The sequence below is a fragment of the Mytilus galloprovincialis genome, chromosome 2, assembly GCF_965363235.1.
Source record: "Mytilus galloprovincialis chromosome 2, xbMytGall1.hap1.1, whole genome shotgun sequence".
Lineage (NCBI taxonomy): Eukaryota > Metazoa > Mollusca > Bivalvia > Mytilida > Mytilidae > Mytilus > Mytilus galloprovincialis.
In genome coordinates, this window is record NC_134839.1 from 37428334 (window position 1) to 37454449 (window position 26116).

Here is a 26116-nt window from a genome sequence, read left to right on the forward strand (position 1 = left end):
ATGTGTGAACAAAACAAACAAACATTATAGGTAAAAATGTCAAAAAAAGGATACAGCAGTCAGCATTGTGTCATAATCTTAATCACTATAAAAACAAACAAATATGCAACAAAGAAACATAAAAAGGCATATAGACAAAGCACGTTAGCAATAATGAAGGACAATAATACATAAATTTACAATAACACAAGGACGGGATGGACAAGTACAGAGTAATGTCATATGTAACCAAGAAACTGAAAGGTATATAGATAAAGCACATTAACTAAAATGAAAAAAACAAGAATACAAACTTTTACAAAGGCACAATAATACTACGACTAGATGTATAAGGACAGAGCCACGTCAAATGGATATCACAAAAATACACTAAACAGTAAATGTAATATTCAAATAGACAAATAAAAAATACTTTAACACGTTATTAAGATAGGAAAAAAATCATCAGTAGCTGCAAACTCTTGAAGTTGGAAATGTATATCGTATATGCAGGTGAAGTTGGTATATAGCTACTATCTGCGGGAAATTGATAATTACATAATTAAAATCGTCTCGTTTGTCAAAGATTCTGGTACTGAGATGACTGTGTATGTCAAATTCAAGGTATAAGTGTAAAAAAATAAGCGGAGGCAGCCATGTCTGTTTTTTCTAAAATATCTAGTTTTGTGGGATATATGAATAAAACCCAATCAGAAAAGTTTGGATTGTTGATGGAACGAACATCATCAATATATATGAATGTGAAATTAAATGACCTGGCTTCTTTAATCTTCTTGTTTTTGACGAGTGTAAGAAGGAACTCCGACTCATATGAAACTTGAAAGTGGTTGACATGAAGAAGCGCACAGTTCGTTCCCATAGGAATGTAGACAATATGTTGAAAAAAGTCTACCTCAAAATTCAACAAATATGTTGTCAATAAAAATGTTCAACATACTGTCTATTATCAGTTGTTTATTTGTGTAGAATGTTTTACCTTTTTTTTTTTTAGTTTTAATCCAGTCATTGTCAAGTATATTTAAAACATTTGTGCATATTAGGCAAAAATCAAAATCATACAAAGCAAATTTTATACTTTAATCAAGCATCATAAACGTTCTTTTATTCAATTTTATTAAGTGACTAAGTTTTGTTATCTTGCAATACACAGTTTGATTAATTTGCTGATAGCCTTAAATTGCAGGGGCTCATATCACAAATGTGTCGGTTAAAAAATATGTGACAGTCAACAGGTGTTCAGGTGTGCGTTATATATATATATATATATATATGAGTCTGAAAGATTGTGTAACAATACCGATAAATAGATGGAAAAAATATATTTATATATATTTAAAGAGAGAGAGAGAGAGAGAGAGAGAGAGAGAGAGAGAGAGAGAGAGAGAGAGCGTAAACTATGTTGATGTACCGTACACATATAAATTATAAACATATAATACAAAAAAATCTCCAACTTATTTAATTTCAACTATTTGTAGAAGTGTTGGATGATAGCACGAATAACAACATAAAAGATATTGACCTGTCAAAGGCGTTCACATTATCAGGTAAACATGAGTGTTATGAATAACACAAACAATAGGTTTTGAGGAAAACGGTTTTACCTTTGTTCAGAATAGCATTTTGTAGAAGCATATTATTTCATTGTGGTATAAACAAAAAAAATAGTACTTTATTATAACTTGGTACTTATGAAAGTTACGAAGTGTTTTGTTTGGTTGGTAATGGTACATGTTGACATTCTGACTCAGCTGAAACCAAACATACATGGTTTCTAAAAACTGAGCATCACGATCTCAACAAAATCCGGGGATGATTCAGGTTTTGCAGAAGGGTAAGCAGATACTGCTCCACAAACCGGGTGCAACGTATCCGTTAATTTTGGACAGATGTTGAATAACCAACACTCAACCATTTCTGATAAAATAAATTGAAGATATGATTTCAACTGCATCACTGGGAACTCTTGGTTTTATACATTCTTTGTAAGCAGCATCTGTTCATAAAGAAAATTCTTAATGTTTTTAACAAATGTATTTAAAGTTAATGCATCTATCATAGTTAAGAATCTAGAACAGAGGTATCGAAAACACTGGTGTATACAACATTTTGGAAACTTTTGTCATAAATTCACTGCCATCCCATCTTATATAACATTGATTTTTGTTTCAATATATGAATTTGACAGGACCTTATAAAGCAGAGTATTCCGATAAAAATACTTATCGGTCGTCCCACTGCCTATATCACTCTGCTCAGCTTTTACCGATTATCAGGTTGTCGGCATGTTGATATTGTAAAATGTAAAACTAAGAAAACGCCTCCAAAAGATGTAAATACAGCCCGATAAATCGATTATCAGATTATCGGCATTTTGATATTGTGAAATATCAGCTGCTCGACAAAAAGTTTCACATTATGACTCGCAACTAATATTTTACAATATCAACATGCAGACAACCGGTAATAATCGGTACAATTGACCACAACTGGACTGGTAAGAAGATATCTTTTTTTGGTACGGCCAAATATCTGAATATGAATGCCTAGGAAGGTGTGCATTAGATGATATATTAAAATGAAATATTATTCCTATTATTTGCTCTTAACGTTGTAGTACCATTTAAAATTAATTAACCGTATCAAATACATGGGCTATATATATATTTTTTTTATAAGTGCATCATAACAGAATCAAAGTCAATGTAACAATATAGAAAAATTAATAGTTGTACTTTAAGCCAGAAATATCTTTACGTTATAGATAATGCATATTTTAAGGTTTTTCTTGTCGTAGAACACACCGAGGGGTGTCAGGATTGATCAAATGAAATCTGGCTTTTTTTTTTATGAAAGTCTATATTAAAATTCATCTCACATATATGATCATGTTTTGTTTATTGTAACGATAAATTAACAAAACTTCACGGTATTTATTTCTAAAATTAAAATGCGGGCAATGAAGGTTTCTTTTACATCTATCATCGATTGAACATTAAAAAAATAAATTTCCAAATCGGCAACAAAAAACTATCAGACGAATGAAATTTTGAAGTAAATTATAGATTGCATTTTTATCAAGGAAAATAATGACCTCAAACAGGTCATAATTTTATGCCTTTGAGCATATTTCATTGAAACATGGTATCGTCCGGGTTGATTCTGAAAAAGAATGACCTGTCGTTCTGAAAGAAAATAACTCCATATAGGTATATAATTTTAAAATAACCCACGCATATGAACGTAGGTTTGTTATAGGATGCTATATCAAAAGAATTTAACAGACCCTTTCAACATGACATTGAAATTGATCTAGTTCACAAAAAAGAAACACAACAACAACTTTGTTTTGCTCTCATCCTTTACACTTCATTTCTTAAAACCCTTCGAATCAATAACTTTCATGTCAATAATGACTCCGTATTTTAGACTCTTTTCTGTTTTAATATATTTGCTTGATATATTAGGAAAAAAACACCAACATTTTAAAACAGTTAAAAAAGAAGCGTTGCTCAGAAATTTAACACCTTTAATTATAAACCTATTATGGCAATACTTTGGGTGGAGAATTGTCTCATTAGCAATCATACCACATCTTCTTTTTAATATTTACCAATTTCAAGCCTATTTTGTCGCTTCATATTTTATATTTTATTATTCTGGACTTTGTGGTTAATTAAGACATGAGTGTTTTACTCATTTAAAATGAAATAGATAACAGAGAATCGTTGATAATAATAGGCAAAAACGATGAATCGAAACAAAGTGACATAAAAAGAATAATACAAAAATAAGGACCTCAATAATTGCTACGTACAGGGCATACGGCACTGGTTCCTTAAATGACCTAATGCGGTATGGGTTTTGCTCTTTGTTGAAGGCCGAACTGTGAGTTTCTAACATGAAGGAATGTTCCTTTATTGGCATCCATACCACACATCCTTGTTTTCATTTTAGATGAACCTACTGTAGCCCTTATGACTGATTTGATTCTAACAACTACTATATTTCAAGTGCGTTAATAATACGTATTTATCTTTCAGGTTCTCTTTACATTCTATCAGCTATGTTGTTTGCATTAACAGCAAGGAAACCGTCATCTAAATCTAATGCTTTAACTACCACAAGGCATGTTGACAAAAAGATTACAAGCAATGCCAATGATTTAAACTATGAATTAGAAATGGAACTATTTATAGAAAAACTTTAAACAATTCATTATTTACTAGTTTTATCTGTAAGAGGAGCAAATGTTTTATACTTGTAGTCAGCACTTCGGTGTTGACATGAATATAAATTATATGGTATTTCTTATAAATTTCCTGTTACAAAACTATGAATTTTTCGAAAAACTAAGGATTTTCTTATCCCAGGAATAGATTACCTTAGCCGTATTTGGCACAACTTTTTTTGGAATTTTGAGTCCTAAATGCTCTTCAACTTTGTACTTGTTTGGTTTTACAACTGTTTTGATCTGAGCGTCGCTGATGAGTGTTATGTAGACGAAATGCGCGTCTGGCGTATTGAATTATTATCCATGTACCTTTGATAACTATTTATACTAAATACGACCTGAGATTACCGACTTATCACTAGAGTTTTACATGCAATGAGCATCACGACGTGCAGAAGGAATTGCTTACCAAATAGAGGCTCCTAAGCCAATCCCCTGTATTTGGTGGGGTTCATGTTTCACATTATAGGTAAAGAGTGTTTGATATGTACCTGCAGGTGAGCTTGTAGAACTTATCATATACATTTAGCACCGTGTGATTTCAAAAAATGCGCCGCACCAACAAATTTGAATCCCCACAATGATCATACATTTCATAAAATCTATTCTGAGGACAGAACATATGTCATTGTGGTGCTTTAATGCTCTATGGGAAAAACAGGTAAAGATGTTTTATACGTACTTGAGTTTTGAAGTGTATACATGTGTATTTCTGTTTTTTTCATATTCTCTAATGATATTACTTTATGGATAAATGTACATTTAACAAAAATATCGAACTCCGAGGGAAATTCACTAATCAAATGGCAAATCCAAAAGCTCAAACACATTAAACGAATGAATGATATATTCCTGAAGGCTTTGTACATGCATTTACTAACATATATTAAACCTGTTTTATAGCTAGCTATAGATATCTCTCATGTGTATGAGTGTCGCATACAATTCCATTATATCGACAACAATTTGTAAACAAAACAAAAAGATATGATAGGTAAAAATGTTTAAAAAAAAAAAGGGAAACAGCAGAAAAAATTGTATTATAAATCTAATCACTATAAAAACAAACATATATGTCACAAAAGAAAAAAAATGGCATATAGACGAAGCAAATTAGGAAAAAAAAGACAGGAATACAAAACATTACCATGGTTCAATAACACAATGACGGAAAGTATAATTACCAACCCACGTCAAAAAAGGATATTACCAAAATTTAACTATACATTCAAAGTGATTATTTTCAAAGGCATATAAAAGAAAACTGTAACACGTAATCAAGATGATAAACAAAGTCAGAACATGGAATATATACTTCAAGACCATTGTGTATTATTTGTGAAGTTGATACGGAATATTTACCAACAAGGTATTGGTATCTTCCAATAAACGTTTTTTTAGAAAAAGGACGAGACGTTGTTTTACATAACGCTGGTTCATCAACTTTCTGGTCAGACAATTGTGGCGTTTTGAAAACTCGGAGTAGCAGCTTCAAGCTCTTGACTACCAAATGAGTTGGGAAATGTATATCCCATATGCTGGTGAAGCTAATAAATTGCTACTGAGGTGGAGAAAATTAATAATTTCAAAACTAAAATCGTATCGTTTGTTATAGATACGGGTACTAAGATGACCGTTAATATCAAATTCGAGTTATACTTCTACAATAAGAGTATAATTTGCTCTTTTCTATTCCAATACAAAACGTCTTTTCATCTGTCACCTAATATGCATACTCATATATAATATAATCACGTTTTTACCAGTTTAAATAGGACAAAACTGACAAGGGCAAACAGAAGCTTATAGGTTCCATTTCTGTTAATATCTACTATGCAATTTCCCATAGGAACTCCTTTTACGGCTAAAACTGTACCACTTTTACTATCAAGTTTTGAGAAAAATTATATCCTAGAATGGAAATGTCATATGCACTACTATTTTTTCCCCAAAGGTTAAAACAAAGGGCTGTGCGGCATATTTTCAACGTTTATATGCCCCGAGTTTTAACTTACACTAAAATTATGTACTACCCCTGCCTTAACTTAAGGATTTCTACAGACTTCAATATGACTGATATGCATATGCATATTTACTGGTAACATTTCCAAGATATTTCTCTATGAGCTGAAACACAGAGATCATAACTGGAAACTAGTACATTCACAAAATTATTATTTCTATGAATATTATATATCTCCCCAAAAGAGGCGTGGTTTGAGAAACAGCTGTATTTACAAAGTGCAACCTATAATGTTTTGTTTTGTATTTTTGGTATCATTTTGTATCTTGCATTAACTATTATTTTTACTTTTAAATATAAGTTTGCCCTTTGTGGTCTAGGCATATTGACATCAATACTTATAGATTATCGTTGATCATCTCAACGAGATACTTTCTCGCTTGAGCCGGGACGGCGAAAGGGAGAAAAGCAATCGATTTGAGATGACCAATGATAATCTGTTTATCGCTTTTTTACCTTTGACTACGTTGTCAATTTCATTAGCAACGCCACGTGCCTCCTTAGTTTCTAGCGATAATTGTCCATCTCAAGCGAGTACATGATGTGAAAAATTATAAGATCAAAGAAAAAATGCACAAAATAGCGATAATAAATGTTATTCTTACTATTGAGTCCTATAGCAAGTGATAATTTTCTTAAAACAGTGTAAATTGGATGAAACTCAAAAGGCTGATCAGACGGAAATATTTTTCATTGTGTTTACAGTACCATTTAAATCGTTTACTAAAAATTCAAATGATAGTCAATTGTTTCTTGCATTCAATTCATATTTCAAAATCAAAATGGCACAATATGTGAAAAAACAACAACAATCATTGTAATATTAAAAGGTTTTCACTGGGAGTTGTCCTTCGATGTCAATGTTTTGTGACTTCCTGATGAATCTGAAATGGTATTACTATTTCAAAGTGAAACGTTATCAACAATTGCTGAGAAGACAACACAACATAATTCACCCTTAACAATTCAGTATAAAAATTCGCTCATCAGACATCATAAGTCTGTGTCCACACTTGTTTTCCAATGACTAAAAGTTAGAATTATCTCTCTTTGTCAAGGTTTCGAGACAAATTTTAAAATGTTTCCAAAAAGATGTTTTCCCTTATGTGGGAAAAAATCAGAAAAGAATGAATGACATTTCTAATTTAATTCCAAATGCGATGCAAATGGATAAAATTACTTAAAAATTACTTATAAGATAATAAAATCTGTTTCGTCTTCATAAAGTTTCAACATATTGGCACTCATTCAATCGCCAATATCAGACAACCATTATTTTACGTTAGTCTGTACAGATCGGAGCAGTCTCATTGCGGTCTTGTTATTGTGCGTATCATCTGCGTACGAATGGTGTTACACTCCTTGGCGCCTGCAAACTTCATATACTGTTTTTTTTCTCCGAAAATACAACACAGTTTCGGCCCAAAGACCGACCCCTGCGGTAGAATCAATTGACAAAAATTTATCTGTACATGCATATAAATAAAATAATAGTTTATAAGATTGTTTAAACACGTGACTAGGTAATTGACGAAGCATCATTAGGAGAGGTAATAAGTACAAAAAAGTGTCCCATAAATGATTGAAAAGACGCATATAGGAATATATCTGATTGACACTACTTAAAGGGATATATCTGATTGACACTACCTACAGGGATATATCTGATCGACACTACATATAGGGATATATCTGATTGATACTACTTACAGGAATATTGCAACCAATAGTTGTATTGTGTCATTAATTTGAATATGTACGTATGAATATGATATTTTGCAAATATTGCTTACCACGACATATACCTTTATACATCATTCAATGAAGAATTTAGTTACACCGCTCTCCAATGTTACGGTTTTGACCCAACAAACTAGATTAACCCCGCCACATTCTGTATGTGCCTGTCCCAAGTCGGGAGCCGGTTATTCAGTTTTTGTCGTGTGCTGCTGTATATCATATTTGTTTTTCGTTCATTATTTTGTACATAAATCAGGCCGTTATTTCTTTTGTTTGAATATTTATAGCTGACTACGCGGTATGGGTTTAGTCCTTATTGAAGGCCGTACAGTGATCTCTATTTGTTTAAAAAAAATGTCAGTTGGTCTTTTGTGGAGAGTTGTCTCTTTGACAAACATACCATATTTTCTTATTTTCATTTTTTGAAAAAATACTTGTTAAATAGAAAAAAAAACATTTTGTAGTATGATGAGTCACACATTTAGATATTATTTTGAGAGGTCATAGAACCTTTAAAAATAAACTGATGGGCATTGCATTGTCGTAATAAAGAGAGATAACTCTTGATTGTCAGTTGAATAAGAATACATGTTATATTTTAGCTGAATTACAGCATCGGTACACTAAATGTATGTTCTACCATTTTAAAAACAAGCAATTGTTATGGGTTTTGCCTCATTCACTTTTTATTATAAATATATAAAAATTGAAAATTGAAATTAGAAAATGTCACTAAATAAAATGTACAAATAAGCAAACATAACAAATTGCTGTAAGTAAAATAATAAAATATCAAAATGGCATCTTTAACCACGTTAGCGATTCAGGCTCTTGGTAACCTCTTGTTTCTGGACATTCATTTGGCTATATTTCAAATAAAAGTATTGTAAAACAAGGGGAATATACCAACGATCAATGAAATAAAAAAGTCGAAGTAAAACAGACAACACTTTATGTTCAAAACAAAACAACAGTTCACAAAACAATAGATAGTTGACTTGTGAGTGCGACTCATAAACCCCCGCAAATATAGGGGATAGTCTCAGACGACCTGATTTGGTAAGCAGTTCCTTCCCCACTCATGTCACCCGTTACCATCGTGTTGCTTATTGCAAGTAAACTCAAGTGATACGTCAGTTATATCTCTACGCATTTACAATCATGATTGGTAACATGTTATGTTCTTTATGTCATATAGCTCTTCAACTGTTTCGCTTCGTATACATTCGGACTTTCAAATATTCGGATTTGTGCGTTCCTGGTGAAAGCAAATCCAGAAAAGCGCTTCGGAAATATGAAATATATAGTGTTTCAATCATTTCTTATCTCAATATAATCTATCATTATCTTTTGCTCCGCTCAAAGATAAATCTATAAAATAACAAACCATTCATTAAAAATTCAACGTTTTTCTATAAATAATTCCATTTCTAAATCATCATTTAATTCAATGTCATTAGTTTTCTTCTTTTCGTCACCGTGGCTTAAATTTGTTACAGAACTATATTTAGACGACGACTTCCTTGCTGTTAACGCACACAGTATAGCTGATAAAATGTAAAGAGAACCTGAAAGATAAAACGTATAATTATCGAACTAAACATAGTTATATAAATTAAGTCATGCATGTGGTCACATGAAGTTTGGCTTAAAGAATTTCGAAAATGTTCGAAATTCTCTAACAGAAAAAGGTTGACTAAGAAAATTGAGAGTTTTGTATTGTTTGTTTTAAAATCTCCTGACTCACCTAATTTTAGGTACCGAGTATCTGGCGGACATAAACTATTCGGAATCGTCACTGGCAGACAGAACTTTCATTTGTTACGCAGTTAACGTAACACGCCACAGTTTGGAAATTAAAATTGATCCACAAAATGTTTAATCAATTTCCTTTCCATGGTTTTCTAATAAACCAATAGAACTGTGTGTGTCCATACATATAATATAGATTACATTTTTGTTTTTTGATACCGACTTAATCAGCAAGGGCGAGCGGACATTTGAGTCAAAAAATAAAATGACTGTATTCTTTTCATCGGCAATTTATCTTAACTGTATGTTTGGTTTTTTGTTTGTTGAGAGTATGAATTAAGATGAAAAAGTTATAGTAACATTATTTGAACGCAAAAAGCTGTTGTATTTGTTCGGTTATATGAATGAAGTTGTGTGTATTGCATTAATAAATTGACACGTATGGTTAGTGGACATTTTCTGAAGTAAATAAACCCCTCATAGATACCAGGATTGAAATTTTATATTTACGTTAGGCGCTCGTTTCGTCTACAAAGTCTCTTTTTTATACAAATAAGGCCGTTAGTTTTCTCGTTTGAATTGTTTTACATTGTCATATCGGGGCCTTTTATAGCTGGCTATGCGGTATGGGCTTTGCTCATTGTTGAAGGCCGTACGGTGACCTATTATTGTTATTGTCTGTGTTATTTTTGGTCTCTTGTGGATAGTTGTCTCATTGACAATCATACCACATCTTCTTTTTTATAATCATCAGTGACGCTCGAATAAAAAATGTTAAAAAGGCCAAATAAAGTACGATTTTGAAGAGCATTGAGGACCAAAAATTCCTAAAAGTTTTGCAAAATACAAATTAGGTAATCTATTCCTGAGGTAGAAAAGCCCTAGAATTTCAAAAATTAAAAGTTTTGATTAACAAACTATCAACAAGAATGTGTCCCTATGGGGTAAAAAAATCTAATTTGACATTAAAATTAGAAAGATCATATCATATGGAACATGTGTACTAATTTTTAAGTTGAGAGGACTGCAAATTCCTCAATAACTACCTCGACCAAAAACTTTAACCTGAAGCGGGACAGACGAACGAACGAACGCATGAGCGAAGAGACGAACGAACAGACGAACGAACGAACGGACGAACGAAATGACGAACGAACAGGCGGACGAATGAACGGACGAACAAAAAGACGAACGAATAGACGAACGGACGCACATACCAGAAAATATAATCACCATAAATGGGGTATACAAATAAGTGATGTAAACCTGACCACGCCGTTAAGGAGGCATGCAATGATTGTGACGGTTATTTGGTTATTACGTTTATCCAACAAAAAAATAGTTTTCAACATATGTAAAAAGATTTAAAGATCTAGTTCATGTTTTGTGACATTGACATGGTTTAAACGGATCACTTATCAACCGTCAAGGTTTTATTTATTGAGTAATTTAAATTTAAATCTAAACACTATTCACACTCATAATTTGTGTAACATCATTATTTTCCCCTACGTTACACATTAATGAAGGTTATCAGACGGCATAAGTTAGTATGTCTATTACATCAACTAAATTAATATGTGTTTGAAGAATTTCTTTAAAACAAATGTACAAATGTAAAGGTATTAGTATATAATGTCTTTTTTTTTGTTGTGCTCAATTTGTTCTACCTTTCATAAATAAGGGACCTGTAATTCTTCACAATTTTAAAATAAGTACAAAAATTTCTTAAACTGAATGTATAATATATAAAAAAAGTCTGAATTGAAAACAACGTTCAAAACTATGATTGCGTAAAGATGCCAATGTTTATACGTGTGCATGTAAAACAAATTTTAAGGTATGTAAATAGTTATCAAAGGTACCAGGATTATAATTTAGTACACCAGACGAGCGTTTCGTCTACATAAGACTTAACAGTGACGCTCATATCAAAATGTTTATAAAGCCAAACAAGTACAAAGTTGAAAAGCATTGAGGATCCGAAATTCCAAAAAGTTGTGCCAAATACGGCTAAGGTAATCTATGCCTGGGATAAGATAATCCTTATTTTTCGAAAAATTCTAAGTTTTGCAAACAGATCATTTATAAAAATGACCACATTATTGATATTCATGTCAACACCGAGGTGTTGACTACTGGGCTGGTGATAACCTTTGGGACGAAACGTCCACCAGCAGTGGCATCGTCCCAGTGGTGTAAATAGTTATCAAAGGTACCAGGATTATAATTTAGTACGCCAGACGCGCGTTTCGTCTACATAAGACTCATCAGTGACGCTCATATCAAAATATTTATAATTAGGTACAAAGTTGTAGAGCATTGAGGATCCAAAATTCCAAAAAGTTAGAAGATGTCGTAGTGTCAATAATTTTTTATTCGGGGAAAACTTTCAAACAAAATTATTGCATAAGAATCAGTAGCCAATCTGTTTAGTTTTCCCAATATAAAGACCAATTTATCCTGGCAGTACCATAAAGAAACTCAAACTTCCGCTACTCGAAAAACGTTATCTGGAATGAATGCGGTTGGTAGAGTAAAAATTTTCAACCAAAAACATGGTGCTAATTTTATGTGACGGCGACTATACTAATTCTTTCAATTGAATTAAAAGTGCAAGATTTATGAAATACATTTTAAAGTATCCTAACATCTGAAGGCTTGTCGATACAAAATAATTGCAAAGTTCAATTAATTCAGACAATTTCCCTCTGCTTGTTTGGTAAAACTATAAACTATAAACACAAATTATAATTTATTAATTGTGGATATATACATATAAGCGTTGGTCGGGTAAAGCCAGTTGAATTAGCTGTTCATGTGTACATTAATTACTTCATTACTTCATGCATGTTATTTCAGAAAAACAACTATTAACGGCATGACACACTTAATCTAACCTCAATGAGATCCAAAGGGTAAACCAAGCAGAACAGTGTTAAATCACTAAACCAGACAGCTATATTTCTGTGTATACAAGCATAACGTTACAGTTTACTTGCTTTTTTTTAAATGCCTTAGTTTATAAATAATCGAAAAGACCATAAAACATAGATTGAAATGTAAATCATTGTGTAAATGTGTTTTTATTATACTGTAGAATGGAAGTATAATGCCTTCTCCTTATCCGTCCGTGCGTTTGTCTGTTCTTCAAAAATATGCTACCGTTGTTCTTTTTTAATTGTCAGTTGGTTGCTGGGTCGTGTATTTTTACCAAATATCCTTTTATTAACATTTACATATATCATTAATTTTTGACGAAACGCGTGTCGGGCGTACTAAAATATAATCCTGGTACCTGATAATTATTTGTATATTCCAACTAATTAGATTCGTCCAAAAATAGTCAAATGCGCCACTGTATTTTTAAAGTTTGACCGAAAGTAGTTTTAGAATATCTAAAAATTAATACTTTCTGACACAGTTGTAACATCTAGATAATTTACCTGGCGTGATTACAATAATAACATAACAATAGTAAGCTAGCATTTGTATGTGGTCGGTACGAGGATAAAACAACTTTAAGAGGTACTGGGACTTCCATCTCTGTCGAAATTCTTCTTTCAGGTTGATATATCCTCGTTTCGAACATCAACATACAAAATAAGACATTTTCAAAGGAAAAAGAAAACAATCACACAACAGAAGTGTACTTTCTGCACCTAGAAGCTCATCTAGCCACAAGCGTCATGCAAGGTATTGTCATCGCTTAGAATGATTAGACAGCTTCTAACAATGTCGAATATCAAAATGAAATCCCTTACTAATGATATTGGGATGATTCTTTACTTACTTGCAGTTTTTGTGAACAAACTGAAATAAGATATGACATAAATGGAACTATCATACGAGAAATACATGCATACGCTCGCATATTCATCCATTATGAAGAAATGTACATAATGTGTTCCTCCACTAATTTCGAATTATTGCTACTATTAGAAAGCAGAGTGGTGGAACATATAAAAATATGAAGATACTGTACATGTATTATTGCGACTAAGAAAACTCTCCACAAAAGACCAAAGGACATAGAATACACCGTTCGACCTTCAACAATGATTAAGACCGAAACCCCATAGGCAGCTATAAAATGCCCCAAAGATTATTTCAATTAAATCCGAAGAGCCACCGTAAAAATATTCTACGTGTAGCAAATTCAATATTGATTAGGGAAAAAAACCCAAGGGTTAGCAATTTCTGTTGTTATGTATAAAGCAAAACTATTAGCTGAATGGCAATTTGTAAAGACCCTAACAATGATTGTTTACCCGTTAGTCAAAGCTGTTTACTTTTTTTTTTTCGCAAACCCCTTGTTCTTATCATTGATAAAGTGAACTACAATTTCTATTTCTGTTTACAGTAATAGAATATATTATTGGTAATAATGTTTTAAATATTTTATACAAGAATTAAATATTTTATACAAGAATTGTCACTTAACAGCATTTTAAAAGGGGTTAATAAAAAATGAATTATAGATATTAATGTATATTTGTGGAAATAAAAAAATGTTTTTCATCAAATCAAATCATTTTCAGGTGCACCTGAGACATACATTGTGTATGAGTCCCCCCTTCTGATAACGACATCGACTATGTGACGAAATACTTATCGAGTGAAATTTCTTCTTCGCTCAGGGGAACGTTTTCTTTTAGGAACAACCTTTGTCTTGAAAGTACTACTAGTACAGTTATAAAGCTTTCTATCAGTACGGTCGTCTATTTGCCGACCCCATTGATCCTCGTAGTACTGGTATACAGAATTTGTATAAAAAATTAAAGTTATAATTGATTGTAGAAGCTAAACAGCAATTGTTACATTCTATTTTCTTTTATTAAAAATTGCGAGATCCCGCCATACTACGAGGGAATTTGTAACTAATGTAGTAATTTGACTACAGATATGGTTAATTTTTAATGGAATCATAGACATTGTCTCCTCCTAAGTTTTACAAATTTGTACATTTATTCTTTCTGAAAGAACCATAGGCTAAGCATGGTCTATTGTTGTGCTCGTTTTTAGTTTTTTTTTTCGAGTGATGCGAGTCAAGTTCTGTGTCTGTGTGACACGGGTGCTCAAAGAACGGAGAAAATAACTTAGGAAAGATAATCTAGAACTCTATGATGATCAAAAACATTTCTTCAGTTGTGCGAGTTTGTATAGTATTTTTTTTTCTGGTTGTGAACGATCTGATCTTTCTGTGTAACACGGGTGCACTGAGAAAGGAAAAAATACAAGTTTGAGTTTTTAATACTACTTATTTCATGAGTTGGATAAAGTGATGACAGTTGTAATAATTGGTGAGAGAGTACGTGGTGTGAGCAGATCGTGTTTTGTCATTATTCCATGTCCGCCTGCTTAGAAAACGAAGTATTCAATATAAGATGGGTAGTAATGTTAAAAAGTGTTATAATTACGGAATATCCGTTATTTGAACTTATCGCATGTTTTATCACTCGAAAAAGCCCGAACTACACTCGAAAAAAAATGGACCAAATCACTCGAAAAACCACGATCCTAGCTGGACACTATACCTACCGTGTACTATGTATAGAGACATGCATAGTAAATCTAAATTAAAAGAAGTAATTCTTAAAGCTTACTTTGACAACTTTTAAACTAACTTCATTTCAACAAGTTTAAATTACATGTTCTAAAATAGAGCTACAAAAAAAAAAAAAAAAAATGCTCTGCTCTATAGATTTTCTTTCATAAATGGAGTCTGAATTATATCCATAGTAAGTGCACCGTATCAAATGCATATATGAAAACACCAAGACTTATAAACTGTTACGCGTCGCATACTTTGTTTAGAGACATGCATGATAAATCTAAATTGAAAGACAAATTTAAAAAAAGGAATTCTTAAAGCTTACTTTGACAAATTTTAAACTAACTTCGTTTCAACAAGTTTAAATTATATGTTCTAAAATAAGGCTAAGAATTGTTTGTATTGTAGTAAATTTAATTCTTTAAAATTTTATTCAAATACGCTATTGAACATAACTAAGAGCCAATAAATACAATAATTTTGTATTTTACAATTTGGTGCCTTAATTCAATAAATAAAAGTCGTCATAGAACAGTCTCATTTTCATACCGGTATTCGAAATGACTCGTTTCATTGCTATGACAACAAATATGTCATAATAACAGTGTACGTATAGGAGCCAGGGGACAAAACTATGCCCCCTCCCATTTGAAGACAAAAATTGAAACTAAAAAATGAAAATGAAAGAGAACAATCAATAAATTTTAGATCATTACACTACATAGAAAATAGTTTTTTTTTCTTTTCACTTTCAGAAGTTTGCCTCCCCCCTTTTCCACACACAAACTTTTTTTCAAACTTATCCATTCTTGTAAATGGCCTATTTCTATACGAAGGTATATACAGACAGACGTACCGCCGGAATAATCTCAGCTACAGCGGAAGGGGCATTGATTTTAACGCTTGTCCGTCTGTACGTCCGTACGTATTCGTGGGAAAATTTACAACTTGGAAGTTTCCGCAATTTAAATTTATTTTGCCTCAAACAAATGCTATGAAACTTATATACAATGCTAATTACCAACAAACTGAGATCAAGTTTAAATTTGGCTGGCATCACTTTCACCGTTCAAGCCCATTTAACGGAAAAATGTTAAATGTGTCGTCTACGCGCTCTACCTTTATTTGCCTCAACAAAATGTTATGAAAGTTACATACAATGCTTATTACCACTTCAACAATGAGCAAACCCCATACCACATAGAAAATCATATAAAACCCCGATGTCATTATATGAAAAAGAGGACTGCTTCAAATGATACATATGTGGATAATTAGCATGTTCCAGAGAGGTATATACAGCTGGTAAAAACATAAATTAAAGCTGGTACTCCAGGAATTTATTTTCACCTAATTTGACACAAAGCTTCTGTTTTTTATCTTTATTATACACAAAATTTCTGTAACCTGTTGTACTCGTCGTTTAATTGCTATTTTAGGAGGGAAATGATAACTTTATTTGGAAATGTTGTTTTTTAGTGCAAATCTTTTTTATTGTTACTATCAGAAAGTTTTCTTGTGAATTTTTAACTTATAGTGTCTTTGCTAAAACAGAACCAACATTGAAAGATCAAGTTTTCAGTGTTTACTTAGAAGGTAATATTTTGACACTAGATTTCCCAATGACAGCAATGAAAAAATCCGAAAACCCTGGGTAAAATTGATATCCAGGAACATTGCAAAACATTTTCACCAGTTTCAAAGGCGGTTTCGGGTTAAAGAAATAACAGAAATAAATTAATAAATAATCATTTAAAAAAAACAGTTGAAATTGTATATTACAGTCAAATATAGTATGTCAAAACTATGTAAGCATCCTCTACAATGAAAGAAAATTTGTCTTTTCGGACACAATGCGAAATGCTTAATTTCTTACAGCATAAAACTCTCAATATGTTCCCTGTGTGGATAAAAAAAAACCGCTACGATCTCCATTCATAGCCTGCCTATTCTCTAATTTTACACCTGACAATAATTCTCATTCACTACACCGAAAAGTGGACGACATATTTTTTGTGTTGTATAAATGAGGATGCTGCACATTCTGTATGTGCCTGTCCCAAGTCAGGAGCCTGTAATTCGCTGGTTGTCGTTTTTTGCTGTATATCAAATTTGTTTTTTCGTCTGAATTGTTTTACATTTGTCATAATTTCGGGACCTTTTATAGCTGAGTATGTGATATGGGTTTTACTCATTGATGAAGGCCGTACGGTGACCTATAGTTGTTTTAATTTCTGAGTCATTTTAGTCTCTTGTGGAGATTTGTCTCATTGGCAATCATACCAAATCTTCTTATTTTAATATTATGAAAGATTCTCAAGTCATGAAAAGAAGAAGAAAAAAAAACAATCGAACAAGGATTGAAGTGACACTCGATATCTCTCTCTGCCGGAGTAAGTGATAACAAGAAATTTTTCACTTGTCTGACATAATGTCGGCACATATCCTTTGATAAGTGTTATAATGTTTGTCTGTGCACAATTATATTATTAATCTACGGTATATTTTATCAGATCAATTGATCAGATTAAGACAATATTTGTTGTGTTTGGATTGCAACTGCAATAAAACAGGATTATCTTTCTTGATTTGCGAGTTTTGAATTCTGAATTCTGAATGATCCTTCTCGGCTTTCGTAGTTATCATATCAATTTAAGTATACACTGTGGTGTAGCAGATCATCATTTCAACCTTATAGACAAAGGTGTATTCACTGAATGCCCACAGTTTATTCATATCATAGTGTATTGTATGAGAAAAGCAGGCAACTTTCTGCATTAACTCGTATTTTTAAATGAGCTGGAGTTGTGCAGGCAACACAATCTCTATATTTTTCGGCTAAATGTTTTAGTCTTCTTCCTATTTTAGTACTCAATATACATGGTCTAAATTTAAGCGATTTCTGTAATTTAGTTTTTTTTTTTTTATTTCGATATTACCTTTTTTTCTCCTATAAGTTCAACAGAAAAAAATTACCTTAACATAAATGCATGCTTCTTTTGAAGGCAGAGTGTGAGCTTAAATAAACGGTGACCCCATATTTTTATTTTATTTTTCTATTAGGAATAGGCTAAAGTTTATTTATAAAAAAAAAAATAATAGCGAAATCCTATCTAAGAAAAAAAAAAAGATTTATACTCGCGAGTCCCCTTAAATTCGTTTATCTATTATGTATGTTCAGTTTTAGGCTTTTTATTACCCGGTCCTTTGGACATTTACCTATTATGGTCCAATATATTCAAGTGTATTCAGCTATCAATTTTGAAGACATGTTGCACTCATATAAAATGATTTATTTTTATTGTTTAGGTAAAATATGCTCCTTACTTGATCTCTGTTGGAGAGTTGTTTCATTTGCAATTATACCGCATCTTCTTATTTTATATTCTAATTAAATTTAGTTCCAGAAAAAAGCCATGAAAAGGAATAAATATTAAAAAAACAAGAATGTGTCAACAGTACACGGATGCCCCACTCGCACTGTCATTTTCTATGATAAATGTACCGTGAAATTGGGATAAAAATCTAATTTGGCATTAAATTTAAAACGGACGAACGAAAATAGGGCATTAGAACACCTTGATTATTATCATTTCGCATACAACTATATAATTCAAAGAGAATTTGAATAATTGGATTTTCTAAACTTTCATTTCACAAAGATTACAAGGCATAATTATCTTATTTTGACATTAGGAAACTGACACTTTTTATTATCTTCATCGATGTAGTAAGGAGCTTGTTGTTTGCTTCACGTCCAGTGGCAAATATTTAATAAATATCCAATGAATGAGTACAAATTTATCTAATAAAAACGCAGACAAAGTTGTACTTTGACAAGGATGAAGGGCAAAAAATTTATTGTATTTGTATTTATATATTGTATGTTTCTATGTAAACTTGTACTTAGTTTTCAGAGAATAAAGTATCTATATATCTAACTTGCATAGAGCATAACACTTTCCATACACGAAGCATCAGGTTTACTGTCCAAATGACATGATATTTTGTGTGACCGAATATATACATCAAACTAAGCCAAACGGATGACCTATATACATTGTTTTGTATCATATGTAAGGGAGGTCATACCCAGCACAGAGACACTGGGATTATTTGAATACACCTGGACACTCCTGGTCCAAGTGGATAAGTTTGAATACATGCCCTTCAACATCCGTATAACATTTTTGATGGCCCTTGTGCATTCGACTTCATTGTAGTTTATGAATAGACTCCTGCAGTACCTGTAAAATGTGTCGTAGGCATTTGATTTTTGATATTTGTCCCAAATCATAATTATAAGTTCATATCACACTGACGAGAACGTCCATTCAATTTTTGGGGAAGGGATATTGCTTAACAATTAGATAAATGAAAATAAATAATTTGCCCAAAAAATGAAGGAAAATAGTTACAAAATTATAAATAAAATAATTTAGCACAGGTGAAAACTAATATTTATATCATTTATATCGCAAAGAATGCCTCATTACCAAAACCTATAAACGAGTGAAATCTTTGAAGACGTCATTCATTCTTTTGAATTAATTTCTTGGAGGAGAGCGAACAATTAAAAGTTAATTTTGAAGAAAAAAAAAAGACATTGTTTTTTTTAAAATATTTATAATCTTGACTGGATGTTTTTGAAAATATAAGGTTTTTTTTTGTTATTGTTGAAGAAAAAAGTTCGACTACAGAAATATACCTCTCTCTTACATGTATACAAAGATTTATAGCTGATACCAGATATAGATTAAGCTTGAATTAATGAAACGTACAATATTTATAGTTGTCAATGCAGAAGGTTTTACAGTTTTTTTTTTTTTTTTATTTACTCCTCGAGTTCAAAATGATTGAATAATATTTATTTGGGGTTTTCTTCTGACTAGTTACATTCAAATTAATAAGAATGCGAAGTTAAAACTCTAATCGCACATTTTGATATAATCCTTGACCAATGATGTCGGAATCAATCATACGAACCCTACAGACAAGATTATTATGGGATCAAAAACAGAATCAAAGTACTAAAATACTGAACATAGGATGACCGCAAGTTCTTTTGGGTGGTCACAAAAAAATAACATCTCTATACCTGAAAGTGAGGTGAAGGTACATAGACATAAAAAAAATCTGAGACAAGTTCGTGCGCTAATGATGAATAAATGAGTGGGAATTCAACCTCACCGTAATAACTATTACATAATAGTGATACAACTTAGTATACTCTGGTTTGTTGTTATATATTATATAAATGTTTGTTAATTACATTTACATAGATATAGGAAGATGTTGTATGAGTGCCTATAAGACAACTCTCCGTCCAAGTAACAATTTATAAACCATTATAGGTCAAGGTATGGCTTTTATATAGTTTCATCTTTTGTATACATTTTTTTGTATCTTTCTATTCTACTATTCTAATAATAGTGCAGTGCAAGCGCATGGTGGACACCCTTCTGTCATAATTCGGGTTTTCTAATAGACTGGATTTAAGTAGGCATTCACATTTCCCCCAAAATTTTCTTGGAATATTCTTCATCATGCGTAAACACAAATTTTCGGTATTCTTGATTTGTTATAATTGATATATATATATTTCCCACGACAAAACATTTTCAAACTATTTATCTATGTTCTTAAAAATAATTTTCATGAATATTTATTGATGAAATTGATGTATTACAAGCGATAAGGAATGTTGTGTTCTGTTTAGTTATCAGTCAATAACGATAGCCACGTGGGTAGAAATGTCTGTGGCAACAATACACTGAAATGCCCTCACGGTCATTCGATGTAAAAATCCTATTATCACCATTTACTTGAATGTACTTTTTGTGGTTTTCTTAATGCTCAGCGGCATACCGGTATGTTATTTATATTCTTTTAACCAAGAACATATTAACAAAAACATAATACCAATGGTAGGTTTTGCATCCGAGTTGACCGACAGGAATAAAGGGCGAAACAGTTATAAAAAATAGCGTATGGGGATAAGAGGAGACATTTTTTTTTAATAGGCAACTTTCAGACCACTCGTGCAGGATGTGAACGCTACTATCATCACAAGGGGCACAGGACGTTTGTGCTTTTTTACCTGTAAATCGATAGGACATTTGCGCGTCAAATAGTATGGACATTTGCGCTTTAAATTTTGATTAACCTGTATTAATTGCGCTTTTCGTCTTCCTGTAATTTAAATCATTACGTAAGTAAATTCAACTTTTTTAAAAAGCGCAAATGTCCTATGATTTGAAGCGCAAGCGTCAAGAATACAAAGCGTAAATATCCTATGCAAAAGCGCAAACGCCCCGCGTCGATCACAAGCCTATCAAATCAAATTAAACATATAGAAAATAGTTAAATGAACAAATCAAACCGAAACAAGATGAAGTCTTGATTGATTGATTGTTTGTTTTCGACTGAGGTTTGCGACGTATTGTAGCATATTGTCTAGAATGCACAACCGCTGGAAAAAGTTAACACTTATTATAAAAATGTACAAAACTCTTTGATCATTGTAGTGTCGAGTAAATTTATAAACCAATGAAAACACACGACATATCAATTACGTCTAATGTGCATACTAACGCACCCGTTAACCTTCAGAAACTACATGTTAGATCCCGGAATACATTATTCTGTAGATTATTTCAATGAATGCATATTCACAACATATATTTTTCAATTCATAAATGCATGACTTATCACATTATAGTAATTGCTACTATAGAGGTAGCTTTGAAAAATCACTGCCAATTCATAAAACTACCTAACAACTACATATTTTAGGATTCAGAAGGGTCTGAGATATCACAATTTACATGTAAAATTTTCAACCAAACTTGACACTTCGTAATCTTTTCTTTTTTTAAGGTACCTAGCAACCAAATATGTTTGTGATTACATTAGTATATTCCTCTACAACATGCTATTGTTAAACCCGGGACAGCCTTATTTGTTGTCTCTATTTGATTATTATTCAAAACACTTATGTTTACCTGATACAGCGAATACTTTTGGTAGATCTATATCTGGTACGTTGTCATGGTTGTCATTTTCCAATATTTCTGCAAATAGTTAAAATTGAGAAAGTTTGAAGTCATTTCTTTCTGCAATTCATAATTCATAGTTGTACATTGTATTTTACGCAAAGTTATTGTTTTTGTTTTGCTGTGCTTGGAAAATATGATTAATCTTATTTATGTCATTACATGTTTTACAGCTGATTTATATTTTTAAGCATGTCGTGACTATCACATGACAAACGTCTTACTGAGAAATTACTTATATAAGTCGGATTACACATATTTTCAACAAAACTGCCAACTGCTACACAGTATAGAGTACATACCTGTCGACTGGTACATATTTGGAACTAATACATTGAGGTTTGTCTCTATGCCTTTTGTGTTTCTTTGGTGCATACGATGTTGTATACATTATATTATTGGGCTATGTTAACTTTTTGTATTCTTGTCTTTAATTTTTGCTAATGTCGTTTGTCTATAATGCCTTTTTTTGTGCTTTTTTCCATATATTTTTAATAGTAATTAAGATTATTATAACACAATGTTGATTGCTGTAAACCTATTTTTGACATTTTTACCGATTACGTCTGTTTGTTTTGTGCACACATCGTTGTTAGTATAATGGACTTTGATGCGACTATCATACAAATGAGAGGTTAAGCTAGCTACAAAACCAGGTTTAAGCCACCATTTTTTACATAAGAAATAAGAAAATGCTTGTACTAAGTATGGAATATGACAGTTGTTATCCATTCGTTTGATGTGTTTGAGATTTTGATTTGCTATTTGATTAGGAATTTGCCGTTTTGGATTTACTTTGAGTTCAGTATTTTTGTGATTTTACTTTTTGTTATATATAATCTCATGCGATTTAAGGATGTGAGCATGTTCATCAAGTCATTGTTTGCCAGATAACAAATCTTAGTCATTTGTATTGGATTACAAAAGAAACCCACTTGCGGTCACTTGAATTGGAATATCATGATTATTTTCAATAAATACTGTATCAACTAATCAAGAACACGTAATTATAACTAATGTTTCAACTAGTAAGCGATTTTTAACGTCAAGAACATAAACCTTATTCCGTTTTTCATTTCATTTTTTGATATTATAGTGTCGGGTATTTTTTTATTTCCATTAAAGAACGTTTTGGTGCGTTGTTGTTTTGATACGAAGGAACACACTGACAAGCAGCAGAGACTGGAACAGGATCCCGGTAATATTATAAAAAAACTCAAAGTGAAATGAATTATGGCAAAAAATATAAAATACAAAAAAGAAATGATTCTAAAATATTAATACTGGTACAGGAAGTACTTATTACCGGTATTACAAAAAAAAAAACTTTGCGACATTCCAAGTTCCGGCTCATAAAACCTGCATGTCTATCAAGAAATGACTACAACAATTTGATACTCACGTGTTTACCTCTTTCTGGATATTACGGCTTTTTCCAAGACAAAGCATTGAAGATTTTTATATAAATCAGTAACTCTCCGTTTGATAGAGGACGTTACCTGTAAATCCAAGACATTTTTCAAGGCCGTAACTACCCTTGAGGCAAGTGAGGCAATTGCCTCACTAAAATTTCGACACTGATTTTTTTTTAATACATATATATAAATATAATAGTCATTTGATTGTTGTTCTGTCTCAACCTTAATTTCTATAACTTGTCATAATTCCTTTTAAACTATTCTTCCTGGATATAACTCAGCATCTCAACGAGTGATGTTTCTCGATTACATTAACCTAGTAACGATAATCATTATGGATCTTTAGTTAAAAACAGGCTCTTGCAGAAAAGGAAAAGCGACACTGAAGGTAAAGAAGGAATAGTTCTAGTAAACTAGTTTTTTTGTGAACAGAGTCTGAGTATTGCATATAACTTCATTAGAACAATCCAAAAACGATAAGTAGACTGACAAATCAAGTACTGGTCTTCGGAAGGGGGCAGTCCTGTCTGCGTATTCAATTCTCAGTTTCACCCACTTTTGACAAATCAAGTACTGGGCATCGCAAGGGGGCAGTCCTGTCTGCATATTCATTTCACGAACTTTAATCTTTCTCTTTACAGAATATAAATTTAAAATATAAATAATATGAAACATGAATGCATGGATTAGTTTTTATCCATGTTTCTTTAACCTTAAAAATTGAAAGAATATCCCATATTCCAATTTGATATTAATTATTGAGGAATGGTAGAACCTTTTACACAGGATTTTGTCTTTACTTATTCGGGACAACGGAATTTTGTTTCTTTATATTAGGGGTTTCGGAATCGGACACCCCCAACCCCTAACCCCTAAATTTATAGATTCTGGAACTAAAATACCACCAACTATTTCCAGAAATAATTTGAAATTACGGAACTACATGTAAACGTCAAAAACTCCATTCCAATTCCCCTGTACCCATATCATACATACTTACTCTATAGATAGAATCATATACATGTATCTTATCTCATTCTATCCCTAGTTTGTCTACTCTTTGTCAGCATAAAAGCGAGTTTAATATTTTGTAACTGCGACTGTATGATGGTGCTTACAGGAAAGCTTGATTTCCTCTTGCAAACAAAACTGTTACTACCGATGCTGCTACCGAATTGCTGATGGAGAAGGAATTGGAAGAAGACATTGATCATTGTGTTGATGATAATGTGCTACCTTTAGAAACACAGACTGCCCTAAAACGACTGAAAACTTGGAAAAGAGTATGCATGAGTGGCGAGAGATTGTGCGGTCTTGCCATGCTCCATGTTCATTCCGATAAGGATATCAGCAGACCAAATTATGATTCTGAAACGATTTGACTGAACCGGCCATAGAAAAATTTGGCAAACTCTACTGAATCGATGTTTGTTCTATGTTCTGGCAGCAGACTCAAATCAGTGATATTTGAATGATTATCTTACATATAAATTTTAATAAAGTTGTTGAAAATTTGGTGTTAGTAAAAGTCTTAAAATATGAAAAATTTATATAAAAAGTGTCCAAATTCAAAACATTATCAAACTCTCTAAAAATGCCTAGAATGCAGGATTTTGCACCATTCATTTCGTACCCTCAAAAAATTTTTTTCGCCTCGCTTCGCTCGGCTCAATTACTTTGCCTCACTAAAATAAGATGCCTAGTTACGGCCTTGTTTTTTTGGAGAATGCCAAACTCTGAACCAAAAAGAGCCAGAGCAACATATTTTCCATTTCGAAAATTGTAAGGCGGCAATAGACCTAGTGTTGAGTTTTCATCTGGACACTGTTCAACTCTCATGCGAATAAATTTTATAATACTTGTACTTTCATTATGATGTATTGATGGTTGATAATTTATGAAACAGTGTTTTGTAAGGTCTTAGGTTTTATGAGTGTCTAAGTTGCACAAATAACATAAATCAGACTTGGAATTATAAATGAGTGCTTTAGAGTGAGGGTTAGTTATGCCATACATCTGGTTCAGGCAACAACACTTTCATTTGCAAGGTGAATGTTCCAAGACAGAATTACGAAAAGTGCCTGCCCAAGGTCCGAAACCTGCCAGCCACATGTTTGTGTGCCTACCCAAGCTCAAAAACCTCGTCGGTGTTTTTATTTCAGCTTTTGTTAGTAAAGTCATTTATTTTTAAATTTTGGTTCATTTATATGTTTCGTAGCCGAGTGTGACGTCCATTTTCGCTTGACTAGTATACATTATGGTAAGCGAGCAGCTGATGCCCGCCTCCACGTGCAGGACTTTCTCGCTGTGTTGAAAACCAATTGGTGGCCTTGATATAGT

The 26116-nt window shown here is 32.2% G+C and overlaps 1 protein-coding gene across 6 annotated transcripts in view; it reads right to left on the minus strand.

Annotated features, from left to right (window-relative positions):
* Positions 1-8655: 8655 nt before the first annotated feature.
* The window catches only part of LOC143063530 (monocarboxylate transporter 12-like), a 39886-nt gene continuing 22425 nt past the window's right edge, over positions 8656-26116 (minus strand). For 4 of the 6 annotated variants that reach the window (XM_076235732.1, XM_076235730.1, XM_076235733.1 and 1 more), the window contains exons 4-5: positions 22308-22376; positions 8933-9565 (exon numbers count right to left, since the gene is read on the minus strand). In XM_076235732.1, the coding sequence (XP_076091847.1) occupies positions 9399-9565; positions 22308-22376 (236 nt within the window). In that variant the 3' untranslated portion in view covers positions 8933-9398. Of the gene's footprint in view, positions 9566-22307; positions 22377-23760; positions 23858-26116 lie in introns of all 6 variants that reach the window. The other 2 variants (XR_012975034.1, XM_076235731.1) reach the window with 2 other exon arrangements.